Source organism: Stylophora pistillata, chromosome 14 (assembly GCF_964205215.1).
Source record: "Stylophora pistillata chromosome 14, jaStyPist1.2, whole genome shotgun sequence".
NCBI lineage: Eukaryota > Metazoa > Cnidaria > Anthozoa > Scleractinia > Pocilloporidae > Stylophora > Stylophora pistillata.
The window spans coordinates 18,121,344-18,139,758 of record NC_142532.1 but is presented as its reverse complement, the minus strand read 5'-3'; the positions used below and the strand labels follow the sequence as shown (position 1 = coordinate 18,139,758).

The following is an 18,415-nucleotide window of genomic DNA, read 5'->3' as shown; positions in this document are numbered from 1 at the left end:
AAAAGTTGAGACACGCACTTTATTTTTTTTTCTGAGTATATGATTAATTATACAAAGTCTGTTCAGTTTTTTGTCAACAAAACTAATTTACTCCTAATTTGCAACAAAACTAAATTAATTCAAATAAACACGCTATACTGGAAAATAGTTTTATACGTATACCCATGGGTATATTATGAGACTATTTTCCAGTATAGCGTGTTTATTTGAAGGCCTGCAGGCCTTCAATCGCCAAGCCTTTCATTTCAATCACATACAATGATGTAGGCATTATGCGGTTTCTGAGATGATTTTTAAAATATAAACTAAGCTCCTACTTACGTATATGAGCACGATCCTTCGCAGTAAAGCACTATTTGAGCAATAGTGAAAATCAGACCTGAAAAAAATTTCAGGCCTGTACGGGATTCGAACCACTGACCTCTGCGATACTAGTGCAGCGCTCTACCAATTGAGCTAACAAGCCAACTGGGAGCAGGCCATCAAATTAATTCAACATAAACCCGTAGATGATAAATCAAACAACAACAAACATATGAAACATATGTGTGAACTGCGGTTATGAGACGTATATGAGCACGATCCTTCACAGTAAAGCACTATTTGAGCAATAGTGAAAATCAGACCTGAAAAAAATTTCAGGCCTGTACGGGATTCGAACCACTGACCTCTGCGATACTAGTGCAGCGCTCTACCAATTGAGCTAACAAGCCAACTGGGAGCAGGCCATCAAATTAATTCGACATAAACCCGTAGATGATAAATCAAACAACAACAGACATATGAAACATATGTGTGAACTGCGGTTATGAGACGTATATGAGCACGATCCTTCGCAGTAAAGCACTATTTGAGCAATAGTGAAAATCAGACCTGAAAAAAATTTCAGGCCTGTACGGGATTCGAACCACTGACCTCTGCGATACTAGTGCAGCGCTCTACCAATTGAGCTAACAAGCCAACTGGGAGCAGGCCATCAAATTAATTCGACATAAACCCGTAGATGATAAATCAAACAACAACAAACATATGAAACATATGTATGAACTGCGGTTATGAGACGTATATGAGCACGATCCTTCGCAGTAAAGCACTATTTGAGCAATAGTGAAAATCAGACCTGAAAAAAATTTACGGCCTGTACGGCTGTACGGCCTGTCAGGCCTGTACGGCTTGTTAGCTCAATTGGTAGAGCGCTGCACTAGTATCGCAGAGGTCAGTGGTTCGAATCCCGTACAGGCCTGAAACTTTTTTTTTTTTTTTTTTTTCAGGTCTGATTTTCACTATTGCTCAAATAGTGCTTTACTGCGAAGGATCGTGCTCATATACGTCTCATAACCGCAGTTCACACATATGTTTCACATGTTTGTTGTTGTTTGATTTATCATCTACGGGTTTATGTCGAATTAATTTGATGGCCTGCTCCCAGTTGGCTTGTTAGCTCAATTGGTAGAGCGCTGCACTAGTATCGCAGAGGTCAGTGGTTCGAATCCCGTACAGGCCTGAAATTTTGTTCAGGTCTGATTTTCACTATTGCTCAAATAGTGCTTTACTGCGAAGGATCGTGCTCATATACGTCTCATAACCGCAGTTCACACAGTATGTTTCATATGTTTGTTGTTGTTAAGCTCCTACTGATATTTTGAATCCTTAGAGCTTTGCCTCAATGTTAAGTACAAAATATTGGTAATAATTTTCATTTTGAAATGGCAGACTAATCATTTCTTGAGATAAAAGCTATCTTTGAGCTTATAGCGACAGATAATGTTTCTTGACAAGGTTCTGTGTTTGGCTGTAAAATTGAAAACCATCAGTTCTCTGAACTAATTATATGCAATAATTAAATGACCAATGACCTGGCTGCTCTCATAATGTTGATACAGCCTTTTGTCTCAAGTTCAATGTATTTCCAGTGTTTGACTGAACCATTATTGGTTTGATTCAGTCAAGACTTGAATCTCTTATTCAAAAATGCTCTGTATGGATCTCAAGGTATTTAGAAAATACACCACCAAAAAAGGGTTTAAAGTTTTTCTTTTAAAAGACCCTTTATTCTTTATTTACACAACTTATATAATGTGTGGTAGTCGGAAAAAACAACTACATATACATCCCTACAGACCTGTTTCGTGGTTGCCCACTCATCAGGGGATTTTAATGGCAGAATAATGCGATACCATCGCTTATATATTACACTAATTGCTAATTAACATGGTTTATGCAGTGTGAAAAGTGTCAAGTCAGCTGTTGCGTAGGAGTGAAACAGGTCTGTGGGGATGTAAATGTAGTTGTTTTTTCCGACTACCACACATTATACCCGCTATACTATTTGTATCGAGCACTGTTGTTTCACGGACACCAAGTTTAATCCCTCTCTCTCTCTCTCTCTCTATCTCTCTCTCTCTCTCTCTCTCTCTCTCTCTCTCTCTCTCTCTCTCTATATATATATATTTTTTTAATTTTATCCACAAAAAATTAATAAGCAAAGGCCCCACAGAATTTCTAGGAGTGACCGTAATCGTTTGTTGTGCGCCCAATTAGAATGAATAACAAAAACCTTTGGTTTGTTAAAAAAGTGAATACCAAATATATTTGCAAAAATTTCTGTAAACAATACATTCTCAGTAGAAATAGGCTTCTATCGGAATGTTCACAAACATAGGTACTGGATTTGATTATCCTTCAATTGTTCTCCCACTTAGCCAAAAATTAACGGATCTATACGCTAAAGAAGTCTTCTACCATTTCTTTCTAATCGCTGTTTTTTCTAGTGAATTTTCTGTAAAACTTGATTTATTTATGCATAAACTAATATTAACCGTTTAAATTTAAACGGCTTTGCTCAAATTATAGTAAACCATATAATTCACTAAAGCGAACGTGGACTACTCAATTATCTGGATACGATGGTTACCAAGTTCAGCAACAACAAATCGCCCAGTACTGAGAGCAGCGAGTGCCCATGGAACACTGAATTCTCCTAAATTTAAACCTCGTGTTCCAAACTTACCTACAAACTTTCCATTCAGTTCAAATACTTGTATTCTATGATTTGAAGAGTCACAGATCAAAAGTTGTCCGGACTTGTTCAGTAACAAACAGCTTGGGTTCTCAAACTCCCCGTCCCCTGCTCCATGTTTTCCAAACTTGTACTGAAAGTTTCCATTCCTGTCAAAAACTTTGATACAATTTTCACTAGTGTCAGACACTATGAGATATCTATCATACTGAATACAGTGGAAAGGAAACGTTAGAGTGCCCTGTCCACCTATTTTCCTTAGAAACTTGCCATCAGGAGAGAAGATCTTAATCAGTTTGTTATTCGCATCAGCAACAATGATGTTCCCATCAACGTCTACAGATAAACCATAGGGATTATCAAGCTGACTATCAAGGTTTCCTTTCCCACCAAAGCCTCCCACGTACTCACCTTCGCCACTGAAAATTTGGATTCTATAATTAAAACTGTCTGCCACGAAAATATTGCCATTGTTATGAATTGCTATTCCCCGAGGCTTGTTGAATTCTCCCGCTTTGTCACCCTTTTTACCAAATGATCTCAAAAATTTTCCTTTACCACTGAAAATTTGAACTCTGTGATTCCCGAAATCAGTTACAGCGATATCGTCCCTAGCATTCACTGTCACACCCCAAGGCAGACTAAATTTTCGAAGAGACGAACCTTTCTCGCCAGAAGATAAAACAGGTCTAAACTGAAATGGTTTTACGAGGACAAAAAATTGACTGCCCCGAACATGTTCCCCGTTTACCTTTATTGTCAATTTACATCTTCCTTCATTTCTAGGAGAAAAGCTGATTTGATAGCGTCCATCGTTATTGTCAATTATTCGCAAGTCCGTGGCGCAGTCTCGTCCTTGTTCATCCGTGATCTCTACCGTTACATTGTCACGTTTATTGTAACACTCTTTTCCTTTGAAGTTCCTTGTAGTCAAAGTAAACTGCGCTTCACGGTTAGCAATTACTTCTTCAAGTCCTTTTCCTGCAGCAACTGACTGACTTGCTTTCGTTTGGTGAGCCATTTGCAACATTCCGATTTCTTCGGCGTTTACGGTGTTGAGCATCTTTGGGTTTTCCACAAAATTTAAAACAGGAAGCTTTTGCGGGTATCGGTCCTTTGGCTGGCTTTGGGTAGCTCTCTGAAAGATTTTCTCTAATGATTCCTTCCCCTGAACGACATCTGCGTTTGTGCTTCGCTTTAGAATTATATCAGCTTTTTCCAGCGATGTTTCGATGATCTTTATTTTACATTCTATCTCCGTCTTTTGCGTTGTTAGAGCTTCGAGAAATCTCTTCGTTTCATCCTCCACCGCTGTAAAGACATTCTGTTTCTTTGCTTCAATAGTTGCGATCAAATTGTCCACAAACGTCTGCACTCCTCTCTTTATTTCTTCGATTTGTTGTATCAATTTAGCGCAGTCTTCATTCAGTTGACCCATAGTGTTAATCTTTTCTTGTATATCGCGCTTCTGTATTTCAATTTGTGATTTTATTTTCGTCTTTTGTCTTTCCACTTCTTCCTCTAGGTGCACTATGGCGTGACCCGCATGATCTATCAAAACACAGCTTTGGCAAGCTGCCGTTTCACAGTTGTTGCAGAAATATTTAAGTTCTTCTTTCTCGTGCCGCTGTATAGAGCAGTACAAGGGTAGTTTCAACACATCTGTGTAATCTTTTTCTTGAAAGTCCTTGAGCGCTAAAACACGGTGATCTTTATTGCCTTGAATGATGTTATGTGCAATTAGGCACCCTTCACACCAAAACATGCAACAATGGAAACAATAAGAACTCTTGAAACTTTTCTTTTGACAGTTTCCACATTCAACTTGGCTGGTTTTGCATTCTTTAATGGCCAGTACATCAATCAAACCGTTCAGATAAAAACTGGTGGGAAGGTCTTTCAGATCGCCACTGTCGGGCACTCTGCTAACAACTTGGCATTTCGGACATCTGATTGTTTCTCCGCCATGGCTTGTTTTGTGCCATTTTTTTAAGCATTGCAGACAGAAACTGTGAAGACATGGGAGGTGTTTTGGATCCGTGTAGATATTTGTACATACTGGACAAGACACTTCTTCACGAAGATTGTGAAGGAACGTTTTGATATCCATAGTTCGCCTGTCTTCTTTGGGAGGGAGCGAAATTAGTAATTTGAATTCTTTGAATTCGACTCGAAACAATGAAGTCTTGTGGCTTTGTTTATTTTCAGAGCTATTCTTGGAATCAAGTATTTGTCAAGATAATCTTTTCATTGCATCAACCAATCGGGAATCCTTGTCTTGAAAGCATGTCACGGAACACTGTGTCGTGAATATTGATTCCCAACAATGTAACCTTCAGGTATTTAGTAAATTAATACAGCAGCTACAAATCTTTTTTTTTGCAGTTAACTGATATTGCTTTCACCCCGACGTCACGGGTATAAGATGGACTACGAGTTTTCTAGATCTTTTCTTCAATTCTTTTTTATTTTACCTTTTGTTGTCCGACAAAACTAAACTATTTCATAAATAGCCGCTTGCTCGCCCCTACATTTGCAGCTTCTGATAATGTCTACTTGTAGGTTATAAATCGCTGCTTTCAATCTAGCGTGACTGGTGAGTTAGACGACGAGCTCCTTTTCTTTATCAGCGTTTTCGGTCCAGTGACCGATTTATATAACAAATTTTGCAAGAAGATGCGCTTTCTCACCACCACATTTCTTCCTTTCTTCCTTCTACATTGTAGCCTGTGGGGCTTTAATGATTTCCCTGCTATTTGAACTTGCGGGGTTTTAAGGGTTTGCCTTTTGTTTTTCTTGTATTTTGCCGTTCGGGTTTATATTTTTGGCTTTTTTTTTTTTTTTTTTTTGGCGTTTGTAGAAAAAGAAAGTGAAAAAAGATTCCAATGGCCCAGGTAAAGCTTAACTAGAAATTGATGTCTTTTTTTTCCAGTTTTCCTGTTTTGTGTGGAAGGGTCTATGCGACCTCGTTCCAGGCTTCTCTTCTTTTGCCCCTCAGGAGGTAAAAAATTGAGAGACGCGGGAAATTGGAAGTTACGTTTTTGTCTATCCCAGCCTTTGTGAGACTGGGGAGGAGAGGGGTGGGGAACTAGCTTTTTTTTTCCAGCGAGCGTATCTCAAAAACAGGAGGAGGTTTTCATCTACACTTCGACGATTTTTATCATGTAACAATGTTTTGATCGGCTTGCAAAACTCTGACCATATTCTCAAAATGATTTTTAACTTCTTAATAGCTCGAGCTCGGTACCTATCGATCTCGGAGCGCCTTAAGAAAGCTACTGTACTTTTATTTTCGGGCAAAAACTGAGTAGGAAACAATCCAAATGCTCCCCTATTCAGAGGCGGATCCAGGAATATTTGATTAGGGGGGTCCAAACTTTGGTTCGCAAAGGACTGTTGGACTCTTTGAGGCAAATTACTTCTCCCCCACACCCCCTCCCACAAGTCGCGGTTGCACGTTATAATTCCTTGACCGCTTACCGTTTATTTGGATTCATTAAAAAAATCAGCCAGTTAAAAGTGATATACGATCCTGTCTCAAAGTTGTAAGCGTCAGGTTTGATAGGGGGGGTCTGGACCCCCCGGACCCTCCCCCCTGGATCCGCCACTGCTATTGAACCGCCAGATTCCCTTCCCTGACATTTCCGCCTATGTGACCAAAGTTCATCAAATACCGCGCTTTCGTCATTGCAAAAAAGGAAATGATCTGCCGCCTTTTGTTTATGTAAACTAGGCGTTGTCCCAACAAGAAAAGAATAAGGTCTAAAAACACAATTTATACAGATATCTAGTTTCTTTTCTTTTTTTTTTCTGTGCCACTGCTGTCTACGTTAAACCCTCTCCCTTCCCTCCCCTGCCTCTCTAACTTTGTCTTGATTTATGTAAACTACCAGACACTAAATTGTTGTATAACTGGGTTTTCGTTTATGGCATGATGAGAGCCCAAATGTTTGTTCAAGCTGGGCATGCTGTTTATGGCCTTCTTTCTTCTCAAATTGTTTTCAGTTCTTTCTCGCCATCAGCCGAAAATTTTACCCTTATTTTTTTGGGGGGGGATTTGACGCAATGTGTAGGGCCTAGTTGTGCTGTTACTTCCCAAAAAAAGCTGCGAAGGAGCCAATTTTCAGCATTTCCTGTATTATTCATCGTTTTATGCGCCTTGTACTCCATAGAAAACGTTTTGTGGCCTTTAATTCTGCCCTGCGTTTTGCTGTCTAATTTATCAGGAAAGACAATGATAAGATACTGAAGATAGCACTTCTGATGGAAGCGGCCAAAAGAGTCACGTTAGGACCTGAAACTCTTCCTTCCATCTGCTTCTACAGTGTACCTAATGCTCACTCAAGCGGCTGTAAAGAACAAGTTCATTTTCACTTATTACAATAGAATCCCTTTTTCCTTAAAATTTTTTTTCCGGAATAAAATACCGCATAATACCCTTTCATAAAGTTTGTTAGTTGCGTTTTCTGAATATATAAATCTTATTAGACGTTTTGTTGTGTACTATCGCTGAGTATTTTTACGAGTTGTGCCGTATTTTGACGATCCCGTAGGGCGAGTCAAAATACAAATAACGCTTAAAAATACTCAGCGATACTGCACAACAAACGTCTAATAAGTTATTTATTATCCAACACGCCAAACTGTGCGGTCGAATTTCGCGGATGTTTATTTACGGGGAGTGCGTGACAAAAGTACGCGAAGCGGAACGGAATTAGCGCGTTGTTGTGCTGCTGTTTCTATTTTCTTCATTAAATGAAGAAATTTTCTGGTCGTCAAGCTGTTTTTCTTCGTTCGATTCATGTAATGAACTTGGATCTATATTTGCCAGCTATTCTGACTCTTCGTCGTCGGAAATATGATTCAAATTGTCCGCCATTTTTTTTTTTTTTTCGTAACTACAATCCAATTCTTTGCTTGCGCGATGCGAGAAAACCTGTTTAACCGGTACTACAATAGACGAATACAAATACCGCGTGATATTTGTACTCGTCTATGGCGTTATTTGTACTCATCTAGGTGTAGTTGGATAATAAACCATTTTACTCAGGGGAGACTTTTTGTTATTCCGCGGTTGTCTTTAGAATGGAGGTCCTTTTGTTAAACGTGTTTTTCTGTTGCCTTTTTATATTACTGTGGTTGCTCCCCAGAATAGAAGTTCTTCTGTAGAACGTTTGCACATGTCACCTTTTTATCGTGGTGACACAACACCTCCATCCAAGGGACGCTTTTTGTCTCACCGAGATTGCTCCTTCAAATGGACCACTTTCATAAATGGCTGCCGTATAAATATTCTTTTGTTTAAATTTAAATTAGCCCTACTGGCCTCGCTTGAGATGATGTATTCTTTAGAATTTTGTACTGGAGAACGAGGCCAGTAGGGCTAATTTAAATTTAAACAAAAGAATATTAATCAGGCAGCCATTTATGAAAGTGGTCTATGGGGATACCATTTAAAAAGAGATAAGAGGATGTTTTAATATTTCTTAGCAAAAACTTATGTTTATTAGGAACAAGAACGAGTTTATAAGGAACGACAAGATTTCCTGCATGTAAAATATTACTTTGTATTGTTTGACATTATTTCTCTTTGTCGGAACTGGAATTAGTGACCTCTTATTTAGGGCGTCCCTTCAACATTTCTAAGAAGATAACTTTCAATCCACTGTAATTCCGCTTGTGGTCGTTTTTTTTTCTTTCTTTTTCCTTTTTCCTTTTCTTTTTTTTTGCTTTTGACGTTTGATTTTGTCAACTGACTTGCTTTCTATTTCTTGTTTTCCTTCAAATTTTGTATTTTAAACTCGGTCACCATATCAAACGACTCGAGCCTGCTATCTGGTGGATTTGAAGGCAGCAGTGTTAGTGCATGGAGCCTCACTCCCAAGAAACTGCGCATGCTCAAATTGCCGTCGGAACTCGCCCAAATTGATAAGGAAGCAGGTAAGGTAATTAGGTAATTAGTATTTTGTTGTGTCACTTGACTAACTGCTTGAAATTAGTAAATATCTTGGATTATTTAACTCTCCGTCCCCAGTACCCTCCTTTCCAAACTTGTACTGAAAGTTTCCATTCCTCTGAAAAAGTTTGATACAGTTTTCATCTTTGTCTGACACTAGGAGATAACTATCATACTAAATACAGTGGACAGGAAACTTTAAAGAACCTTGCCCACCTAATTTACTTAGAAACTTGCCTTCAGGAGAAAAGATCTTGATCAGTTTGTCATCTGCGTCTGTAATAATGACATTTCCCTCACTATCTACAGATAAACCCAAGGGATTAGTAAGCTGATAGTCAAGGTTTCCTTTCTCACCGAAACTTCCCACAAACTCACCCTCACCGCTGAAAATCTGAATTCTATAATTATGATTGTCAGCCACGAAAATATTGCCATTATTATGAAATGCTATTCCCCGAGGATGGTCCAATTCTCCCTCTTTGTTACCTTTCTTACCAAATGATCTCAAAAACTTTCGAGCCTGCTATTGGGTGGATTTGATGGCAGCAGTGTTAGTGCATGGAGCCTCACTCCCAAGAAACTGCGCATGCTCAAATTGCCGTCGGAACTCGCCCAAATTGATAAGGGAGCAGGTAAGGAATGTGGATGATGAGAGATTGCGCGTTTTCACGCGATCAACTGCTTGAAATTAGTATTTGGATTTAGTTAAAAGAAGTGTTGAGTGCCGTAACTACTAGGCAAGAGTAAATAGAATAAGCAATCAGAACATAAGTTCAAGCCAGGAGAAGGAAATAAGGGATCGAAGTAAACTGATTGAAAACTCGGAGTATTACCTCGTAGTTTTAACTCATAGACTATATTCAAAAGATTCTGAACGAAATAAAAACCTCAACAGAGGACGTACTTAAAAGAATAATGGACCACAGGTTGGCTTTTTTGTGTGGTCTTATTTTATCTTTATTTATCTTTATTTATTTTAATCTTTATTTATTTTATCTTTATTTATTATCCTTATTTTATCTTTATTTTTATCTGTTTTTCTACTTTTCATCTCGATTTGAAACTAACTTATAAGCGCAAATCAAGCGATTTACTTGCGTCTCGCCTCATTTTATTAGACTTTTACATCTACCTCGTCCCAGTCGTCGTCCCTTTTTTGTCGGGGGAACTTGGAACGAAGTGCTTGATGATTAAAGAGAAGGCCAACAGGTCTCCACCTATGCGCACATCCACACTCTGCACACCGCCCTCTTAAAGGAGAGATATCCGGGTAGCAGGCAGTATGCAATTGACTGCATTCAGAATCGCATATTAGAACTTTCGTCTTGAATCGAAATGATAACCGAGAAAGATGTTGGTACTCTTTGTACTCGGGATGATAGGGAAAAACAAGTTGTTAGGCGTTTGTTTTTAAAATCCTTTTACATCCTAAATGTTTAGCAAACGATTCCTCTCCATAAATTTCTACTCATAATGGGAGATTGGGCATGATTGCTGTCTCTGTTCTCATTTAAGATGATTTCATTTTGCTTATTTTGCAACTACCATGGTTTCTTACGTCATCTTACAAGGAGGGATCTATTCCGCACTGCCGTTTTCACCTGATAAACGCTTCTTAGCTTCTTCGGATGAGATGTCCTTTGTTTCCTGCCCTTAAAGACTAACACGGTGGCTAAACGTCGGGCATGCGCAAGGGTTTCAATTCTCGCCGGCCGCAGGCTTATTTCCCGCGCAAATTTTCAAAGGAAAACAAGAGAAACAACCGTTGTCTCGCAAATTTAGCGAAAAAATTGAAGTAATCAAAGAAATCTGTAAAAGGAAAAAATAACAAATTAGGAAAAGGAAACTCATTTGATTGACTCCTGGCTTTACCTAAAAACTTATGTACTTTTGAAACACCGCTACATGATGGTTTGTGTTCTTGTTTGTGACTTGTGTGAGACAACTTGGTTCTGAAAGTCTGGAAGTACGCATACATGCACAGATGTTAGACCACTGTTTTTTTGTAATCACGATTTCATTACCATTTTCCTTATTATTTTTCAATTAATTTCTATTTTACGTCGTCCGTATCTGTTTCCGTTGCACCTTCCACTGAGGATTCCTTTTGACGGATGCAAAGACGTTTGCGCATTGCACGAGTCTCTTCCACATTGACTAACTTTTTCCTCTTGTTCCATTTATCGTTTAGGCGTTGATAAGCGTATTCTAGTTTGGTATCTCGCGGAAGGGGCATTATTGACCGAGCTAAAAGGACACTCAGACACTGCGTACTCTTTGATGTTTAGTAGAGATGGGATTCTGCTGGCTTCAGGTTTGTTTTGTTTTTGCTTCAAACAAAGTCAAAGAATAAAACTGGCAAAGCCTTATATAATATTTCTATGTTTAGCAACGACTTTTTGAGTCTTATCCAGTTTGTAGTTTTTTATATTTTTTGTGGGTAATGCACTTCAAGTACATTATCCATGATATTTCCATTGGCTGCGAGTGAATGAGTGTATGTGAAGTATAGGCCCGCAAGGCATGCATGAAGTTTGAGTTTATGGTTAACAGCACGTCGCTATTTTTGTCTTTGCTTCTCAGCAAGAAAGCATTTGCACTTATTTTATTTTTCCTTCCAGGTCGAGTGGATAACTGTGTAAAGCTGTGGAACGCTCGCTCCATTTGTAATCCTGACAATGATGACGATGAAGGAACAGACCCGAAGTAAGTGTTACGACCTCATTCCTTATCCCTTTGTCTATGGTAACTTTTTACAGGCTCGATTACTGTAAACTCGCGCAATTACGCCTGTTAGGTCTTTCTGCGCCGACTTACATGTAAGTCTGAGTCAAGATGCTGAAAATCAAATGAGATGGAATAAAATCAGCCAGTATGTGACTTTCTCAAAAGAATCTGAGTGTGGGTACAAGCCCGAGTTGGAAGTTACTAAACAGGATAATTTTGTAAATTGGAGGAAAACCAGTAAAAGTCCCCGGGACGTGCACGACCCACTTGGGAAAAGAACCCAGGCCAGCGCAGTAGGAAGCGGGTGCGTCACCGCTGGGATGGCCTGTAAATATTACGTTTAATTTTTTAAATTTTTTTTAATTTATTCTTTTTTCGTCTCAGCCGTGTGTCCACAAAAAGCAACACATTTGAACTGAGTTCGTACCCAACCAAGAGGATTCCAGTGCACAGCGTCAAGACCTTTCCCAGCTACATGAGTGTGGCGAAGTCACAGGGCCCCATTTAATCCAGCTATTTGCTGAACTGAGCTACCCTGTCTATATATTCGTAATAAATAAGTAAATAAATAAATAAATAGATAAATAAATAAATAAATAAATAAATAAAAAAAAAGAAGTTGAGGGAGGAGCCCAAGGGTTTTTTTTACCTCCTCCACCACCACTCAGCCGAGAATTTCTCCGTCTCTTTGAACAGCAACATGACTGCATTGCTGTAATTGTAAATAATATATAAACAAGAATTTTGTAAAGTAAAATACTTAAAAACCTTTTATTCATTTTTAACTCATTTTTAACTCATTTTCCTTCTTTTTTCTGCGAAAAAAAAAAGAAGCTGTATTCCAATGAAAAGATGTATTTTTTTGAGGGGGCTGGTGAGTCCTTAAAATCAGCTTAATACTACTTTAATAGAGAGGTCTGATAAGTAATTATTCCTTGAAGCTGCTTTCGTTTACCCATAAATTAGTTTGACAAGTTTGTTGATTTGGAAGCGCGGGTTAAACACGGGTGACCAAGTCGTGATTGGCTCTAGTTTTGCATCTGATTGGTTGAGAGGTTGATGTGAGTTTTCCGGACCAATCACAGGGCGCTGAGAAGCAAAACTAACGTCAGTCTGGATTAATTTTGACACTCAATGGCGATTTGTTTTAATGGCTTCCTAAACTCAGAAGCATTAAACCAGCTTGATAGAATAGGTAATTTGGTTTTATCAACTGTTGATAATGTAAATTGGTCTCCGTAAAGACTTTTTTAAAGCTGACGTTTCGAACGTTAGCCCCACGTCAGAGCGAAGTGCTAACAAAGGGCTCTAACGAAGGGCTAACGCTCAAAACGTCAGCTTTGAAACTGCTTACTGTGGCCAATTTACATAATTAACTCAGATGATACAACCGAATTATTTTGTACTACCCCCTACCGACGCAGCACCAGGAACTTATCCTCTTTTGTTTATGTAAAGAAAAGGCTTTGTCCTCGGTTTGGTCCTACTTTCCAATAAGAATTTTTTACGTTTAGATCCATTATGATTACAATTTCCCATCAATAATAGGCTAAACTATTTTTGGAAAAAAGAAACAAGAGAAATCTCCACAAAATTTTTGACAAGTGTTTTCGACAAAAGTAATTAACGCGCAAAATCATTGACTTTCCACCTGCAGTCTGTTTGGTTTTGTTCAGTGAAGGCCTTAAGACAACGAAGAGTAGGTAATCTACTCGAGCCTTTTGTCTGCTGTCGAGTCGGTTGTTTTAGATGCGCAATAAAGTGCAGGTACATTATGAAAAGCAAATAATAATTTTGACTTTTAACGCAAATTAATACGTATTTTATTTAAAATTAATCTCGTCCCTCGCAAGCTTTCAGTCCTGTCTGTGCTATCATGAATAAAAAACCTAGGAAGTGATAAACTGTCCGTGGTGAAAGACAACGGTATAGAATTCAAAGATTAACGATCTTTCAGGAAGAAATGAAGCAAATGTTAGCAAACTGGTCAGAGACCGTTCCGCGTAATTCTTCACAAGCGCAACTAAATCGTGCAAGCTACACTCAGTGGCCGTTCATCACCTACTGCGTGTTGCTTTCTTCTGGTGCAATTTTAAACTCTGTAGTTGTTTTTGTCATGCTTCGAAGTGGTAAGGCACGACGAAATATTTCAAGCTTTTTGATTTGCCATTTGTCCATTACTCATCTGTTGTTTCACTTCGTCATTCCGATGTTACAAATGGTCCTGATACTTTTCTTCCGATCATCCGCTTCGTGCAAAGCCTGGGTACTCGTTGGTTATACCTCAGCGGCGGCCATTTTTAGCAGTTTAGCTGCTATTGCCTGGGACCGACACAGAAACATACTAAGGCCTTTTCAAAGCTTGGCACCAAGAAAACTGAAGACGTATCTACTTTTGGTTTTCTCGATTTGGTGTTACGCCTTAATAACGTCTCACCCGTTTTTTTACAGTATCAAGAGCCTCTCTGCTGTAATTTGCTCCAAACAAAACAATGGCACCGAAAGTTGTGAAGAGTATAGCTACTGTACGCTACCTACTGACTGGAAAGATCAGCTCTCAAGAACCTTCTACTTTGTGCTGGCGTTTTTTGTTCCTTTGTTGTACATATTTTTCGCGTACGCAAAGATAACTCTAAGTTTGTGGAACAGAAGCAAAAATGGAACAATTCACATGGCAGTTGCCAAGAGAAAAATGAAATCTACTCGTTTGATGGTCGCTGCTGTCCTAGCTTTTGCGTTCTGCTGGGCGCCAATTTTTGTATTGCAATTACTGGAGGTGTATAGAGTATTTGAAAATTCATCGTCTGAATATTCTTACATAGTTTATTTTTTGTGTATAATTATGCAGATATCTAGCTCTTCTATAAACCCAGTTATCTACGCATTCCTGAGCCCTGAATTTAGGAGAAGAGTTCTCAGATACTGTTGCTTCTGTTGTTCAAGCCATCGTCCTTTAGGTCGCGTGGAGCCTGTCATCTGATGTGAACGAATCAGAGGAGAAAATCAACAGAATATCAAGTTTTCCGCGTATGTACGTACCGCATGCCTATTTTTAGAGTCACTTCGCACAGCCACGGAGTACAACGTGGAGCACATGAGCAACTGGTGACCAGCATAAAGCCCAAGGGACTATGGGAGCAAGACACATCAATATTTGGTGTCTTTCTGGCCTCTGTCATAAGCTGAAGATATTCTCATGCTTTTGCACACATTGCATCTCTATTTTTGGTGCACTTCGCTGACCGACTAGGAACAACGTTAAGGAGCGAGGCGGCCGGCGGAGTGGGAGTGACTTGTAACGAGCATGGAGCGTGCGGGACCGTGGAACATGGAAGAATAATATCTGCATTCCCTCCAGCGCACCCCCATTGCATTTGGATCTAACTGACAGAAATTTTTATAAAACCCTGAGTGCCCTTTCTTACAGATCTCACATGCATGAGCTGCATAAGAAGGTCTTCCTTACTTGGATGCCTTACACGACTTAAAAATGTTAACTCTTCTTTGTTATACAAACTGAAATCAGCTATTTCCTAAGACTGAATTGAGGTGTTCAGAAAATGTCGTCATTAATTCTAAATTTATTGATCCAAGAGTCCAAAGGTGTCTGAGATGAAATAAAACGTAGCGGGCGCCATTCTGAATCCTGACAAAAAATGGTGCACTTGAAGTCTAAAAATTGATCAACGAAAACAAAGGTACTCTTGTTTATATGATTCTTGCAAAATAAGCGAATGAATCGAGCTACAATGATCTCTAGCAACCCCAGCCATTTAACCAAACATTCAAATGTATAAGATGCTTTCGTAAATTTGAATACTCAGGTTTATTTCTATGAGTACATAACGAATATTTACATGTGCGGTGATATTTCGGTTATTTATATATTAGCCTTACAAATGAAATGCGATTGAACTCCTCAGGAGCAAGGTTCCGAAACTATAGACCGCCTATTGGACGATATAGCCAGGAAGGTGAAAGAAACATTTTGTTCAGGGTAATAGGATTTTTTCCCGCGTAAAACCCACCTATAACATTTTTACATTAATTGATGGCTACCATAAAATCCTTTGCGACAACCTAGTTTGCGCTCTTGTGACAGAATGCATGTTTGTTTGATCACCTAAAAGCCTTATATTTTTCAGTAATTATGACTTATGTATATTCCAATTTCTTAAATATTAATTGGCCTGTAATAAATATATAGACAAAACTGCTGACAGCAGTCTCAAGCTCAGAGTCAATAGCGCCTCGTGTCAGTTGTTTGACCTCAGTCCTAGGTACGTCAAATATGGGGAAATATAATATAATCTTACAATGTTCTTATACGTAACTCAAGCCCCAAGGCTTGGTTGCATCATATCGCTGCATTACATGTCTTCGTACATAAGGTATCCATCTGGCGGTTATGAAGGGGGTAAGTTTGTAAAGAAACTGTGGTGCTGCGTCGGTGGGTGTAAAAAGGTAATTTTGATTTATCAACTGAAGTTCAAAATGTTAATTGGCCAGCGACGGTTACACCGTAGAGATGGTTCCCGAATGACGGAGGGCTCAACCAATCAACAAAGAGGATAGTTCTTCATTTTGGATCGACCTGCTCTTTTCGTATCGAAGTTTGCCACGTTCTTGTTTGTAAACGTATCTCTTCATCTGGACTGATCCGGCGATTACGGCACGATTTACAGCAGCAACAACAACAAAAGGCAAATTTGATGCTGTTTTCCTGAATTCAGGGCAGAAAAATGCATACACTGCAGTACTTACACCAGAACTTGACGCCGGTGCGATTACCACAAACCACACCGATAAAAAGTACCGCGTTTCTACAGGCACTCGGTCAAAAGCTTGATATTTCTCCAACATGCTCCCCAAAATACTTGGTCCCCAGCAAAGAACAAAGCCAAATACGGCTATGACCAACAAACGAATAGATTTTGATTTATGCTTTGCTACGGCGCTATGAATGGCTCCATTTTTGCCTCTTTTCCACAAGCGAACTGCAATTCTTGTATATGCAACTGCTATATAGGAAAGAGGGATGAAAAACGCCACAACAAAATAAACTGTTTCAGAGAGCCGAATTTGCCAACTAGACCGCGGTATTTCACAAAACATATACTCTCTACATGTTTCATTGTCACTCACTGTTCGACAATAGGTAACTGTCCGAACCCTCACACTCTGAACAAACGAAATAGATGATAAGACGGCGTACATCCAGATCACTCCAATCATCATTAGATATGACCGAAGAGGTTTCGAGATCAGACTCCTAAAAGGCTGTAAAATGTTTTTGTGTCTGTCCCACGCAATAGCAACTAACGTGCTAAAAATAGCGGCTGGGCATGCGTGGTCGACGAAGGCAAACGCCTTACAAGCCCGAATATCTCTTCTACGCAGATCCCCGGTAAAATTCATGATGATCACAAGATGAAACAGTAGATGAGTCACAGATAGATGAAAAAGTAAAAAGCTGGCGAAATTTTTTCGTAGTTGTCCACTTCGTAACATAACGTAGATGACAAAAATGTCTAACAAGCCGCCGGTTCCGAACACAATGGCGTAGAAAACGTAAGAAAATACTGCAAATTCATAAAAGAAACCGTCTCTCCATAGACGGGAGTACTCTGTGTTATTAGAAGTGAAATTTTCAACTGTCGCATTCAGTGTTTCCATTCTTGTTTAATTCATTGAACCAAATTCCCACCAAGGTACTCTCGAATCGTCAGCTTGTTCCTTGCACAAGATATTGTCAACACGGTTAAAAATGACCGGTGCGCCCTGAAAAATGGACAAAATGGAATAAGGTGGGAGTGTTTGTAGCTATCTCTTCAAAGATAAGCAAAGCAAGCACTCATTGGACCAAATCGCGCAAAACAAGAACAAATTAACGTTTCTATAATAAAAAATCTTCTATTTACGATAGCTGTTTTTCTGTCAATGTGATGTAAAATATCTGTACTATTGTACAGAGTGATTGGTAATTAAGTTAAAAGAAAATGAAAACTTTATGTTGCTTACCAGTTGGTGGAAGTGGAGAACGACGTTGTGATAGACAAGTTCAAGTCAGAAAAACATTCCAAATGTCGAACTCCTCTGTTAGAAAGCTTCACTCTGTTTACATTGAACTTAGGCAGAATATGAAATATTGATAATATAGTTATGAGTTCATGAAGTAAGTCAATAACATGTCACTAAGATGTCCCCACGCATGTCAACTTCCCGATGATGAAAGTGAGTAATTGCTCGAGCCCCTCCTGATGGTTATGCAAAACAAAACAAAAAAGCAATTTGACCTAAAAAATTATTAAAAGGTAAAACCGTGGATGGGAAGTGTTTTGATGACTATTGTATCCTGTTCAGCTGGGTTCGCTTCTTGTGTTTTTGCCAGTTGGCGTTTTTTTGATGGCTTAGAAAAATCAAACACGATTACTGTTCTCGATGTTCTCAAAAACAGTTGTGAGATGTAAGTAGGATTTCTTATTTCTCATCCCTAAAAAAATAACTACCTGTCGTCAAAATTCCTTTCGCGAGACAGTTATAAGAGTCCAATGTTGACGAATGTCAGATCACATTTCAATGGATGGAATATCTATCTTTTGTTGTTCGTTTTAGTAAATTAAAAGTCCGGAAAAGTTGTTTATTTTGTTGCTACAAGGGAAGGGGAAACATTTGTCCATGAAATACAAATGAAAGAAATTGAATAGGAA

At 38.9% G+C, this 18,415-nt stretch overlaps 4 protein-coding genes across 4 annotated transcripts; 2 read left to right on the top strand and 2 right to left on the bottom strand.

The window, feature by feature from the left end:
- On the bottom strand, positions 1 to 5,383 carry LOC111346884 (E3 ubiquitin-protein ligase TRIM45). The gene has a single exon (XM_022954144.2). It carries the CDS (start codon positions 5,127 to 5,129, stop codon positions 2,886 to 2,888), a length of 2,244 nt encoding a protein of 747 aa, XP_022809879.1. The 5' UTR covers positions 5,130 to 5,383; the 3' UTR covers positions 1 to 2,885.
- Positions 5,384 to 8,307: 2,924 nt separating this feature from the next.
- On the top strand, positions 8,308 to 12,213 carry LOC148716946 (uncharacterized). The gene is made up of 4 exons (XM_088744649.1): positions 8,308 to 8,959; positions 11,170 to 11,292; positions 11,600 to 11,684; positions 12,090 to 12,213. The coding sequence occupies exons 1-4, from the start codon at positions 8,914 to 8,916 to the stop codon at positions 12,211 to 12,213; spliced, it is 378 nt and encodes a 125-aa protein (XP_088600775.1). The 5' UTR covers positions 8,308 to 8,913.
- A 912-nt stretch (positions 12,214 to 13,125) lies between these two features.
- LOC148716945 (pyroglutamylated RF-amide peptide receptor-like) lies at positions 13,126 to 15,630 on the top strand. Its single transcript, XM_088745979.1, has one exon. The coding sequence runs from the start codon at positions 13,669 to 13,671 to the stop codon at positions 14,683 to 14,685; it is 1,017 nt and encodes a 338-aa protein (XP_088602105.1). The 5' UTR covers positions 13,126 to 13,668; the 3' UTR covers positions 14,686 to 15,630.
- A 626-nt stretch (positions 15,631 to 16,256) lies between these two features.
- Positions 16,257 to 17,859, bottom strand: LOC148716944 (galanin receptor type 2-like). The gene is made up of 2 exons (XM_088744648.1): positions 17,727 to 17,859; positions 16,257 to 17,486 (listed from the first exon to the last, which is right to left on the bottom strand). The coding sequence occupies exon 2, from the start codon at positions 17,379 to 17,381 to the stop codon at positions 16,257 to 16,259; it is 1,125 nt and encodes a 374-aa protein (XP_088600774.1). The 5' UTR covers positions 17,382 to 17,486; positions 17,727 to 17,859.
- Between the last annotated feature and the right edge of the window lie 556 nt (positions 17,860 to 18,415).

What these genes read in the sequence shown, in the direction of transcription:
- LOC111346884 (XM_022954144.2), bottom strand. Translation starts at nt 5,129, where the DNA reads ATGGATATCAAAACGTTCCTTCACAATCTTCGTGAAGAAGTGTCTTGT.
- LOC148716946 (XM_088744649.1), top strand. Translation starts at nt 8,914, where the DNA reads ATGCTCAAATTGCCGTCGGAACTCGCCCAAATTGATAAGGAAGCAG. An exon ending in TGGGATTCTGCTGGCTTCAG is followed by an intron (nt 11,293 to 11,599) that starts GTTTGTTTTGTT and finishes TTTTCCTTCCAG; the next exon opens with GTCGAGTGGATAACTGTGTA. An exon ending in GATGAAGGAACAGACCCGAA is followed by an intron (nt 11,685 to 12,089) that starts GTAAGTGTTACG and finishes TTTTCGTCTCAG; the next exon opens with CCGTGTGTCCACAAAAAGCA.
- LOC148716945 (XM_088745979.1), top strand. Translation starts at nt 13,669, where the DNA reads ATGAAGCAAATGTTAGCAAACTGGTCAGAGACCGTTCCGCGTAATTCT.
- LOC148716944 (XM_088744648.1), bottom strand. Translation starts at nt 17,381, where the DNA reads ATGGAAACACTGAATGCGACAGTTGAAAATTTCACTTCTAATAACACA.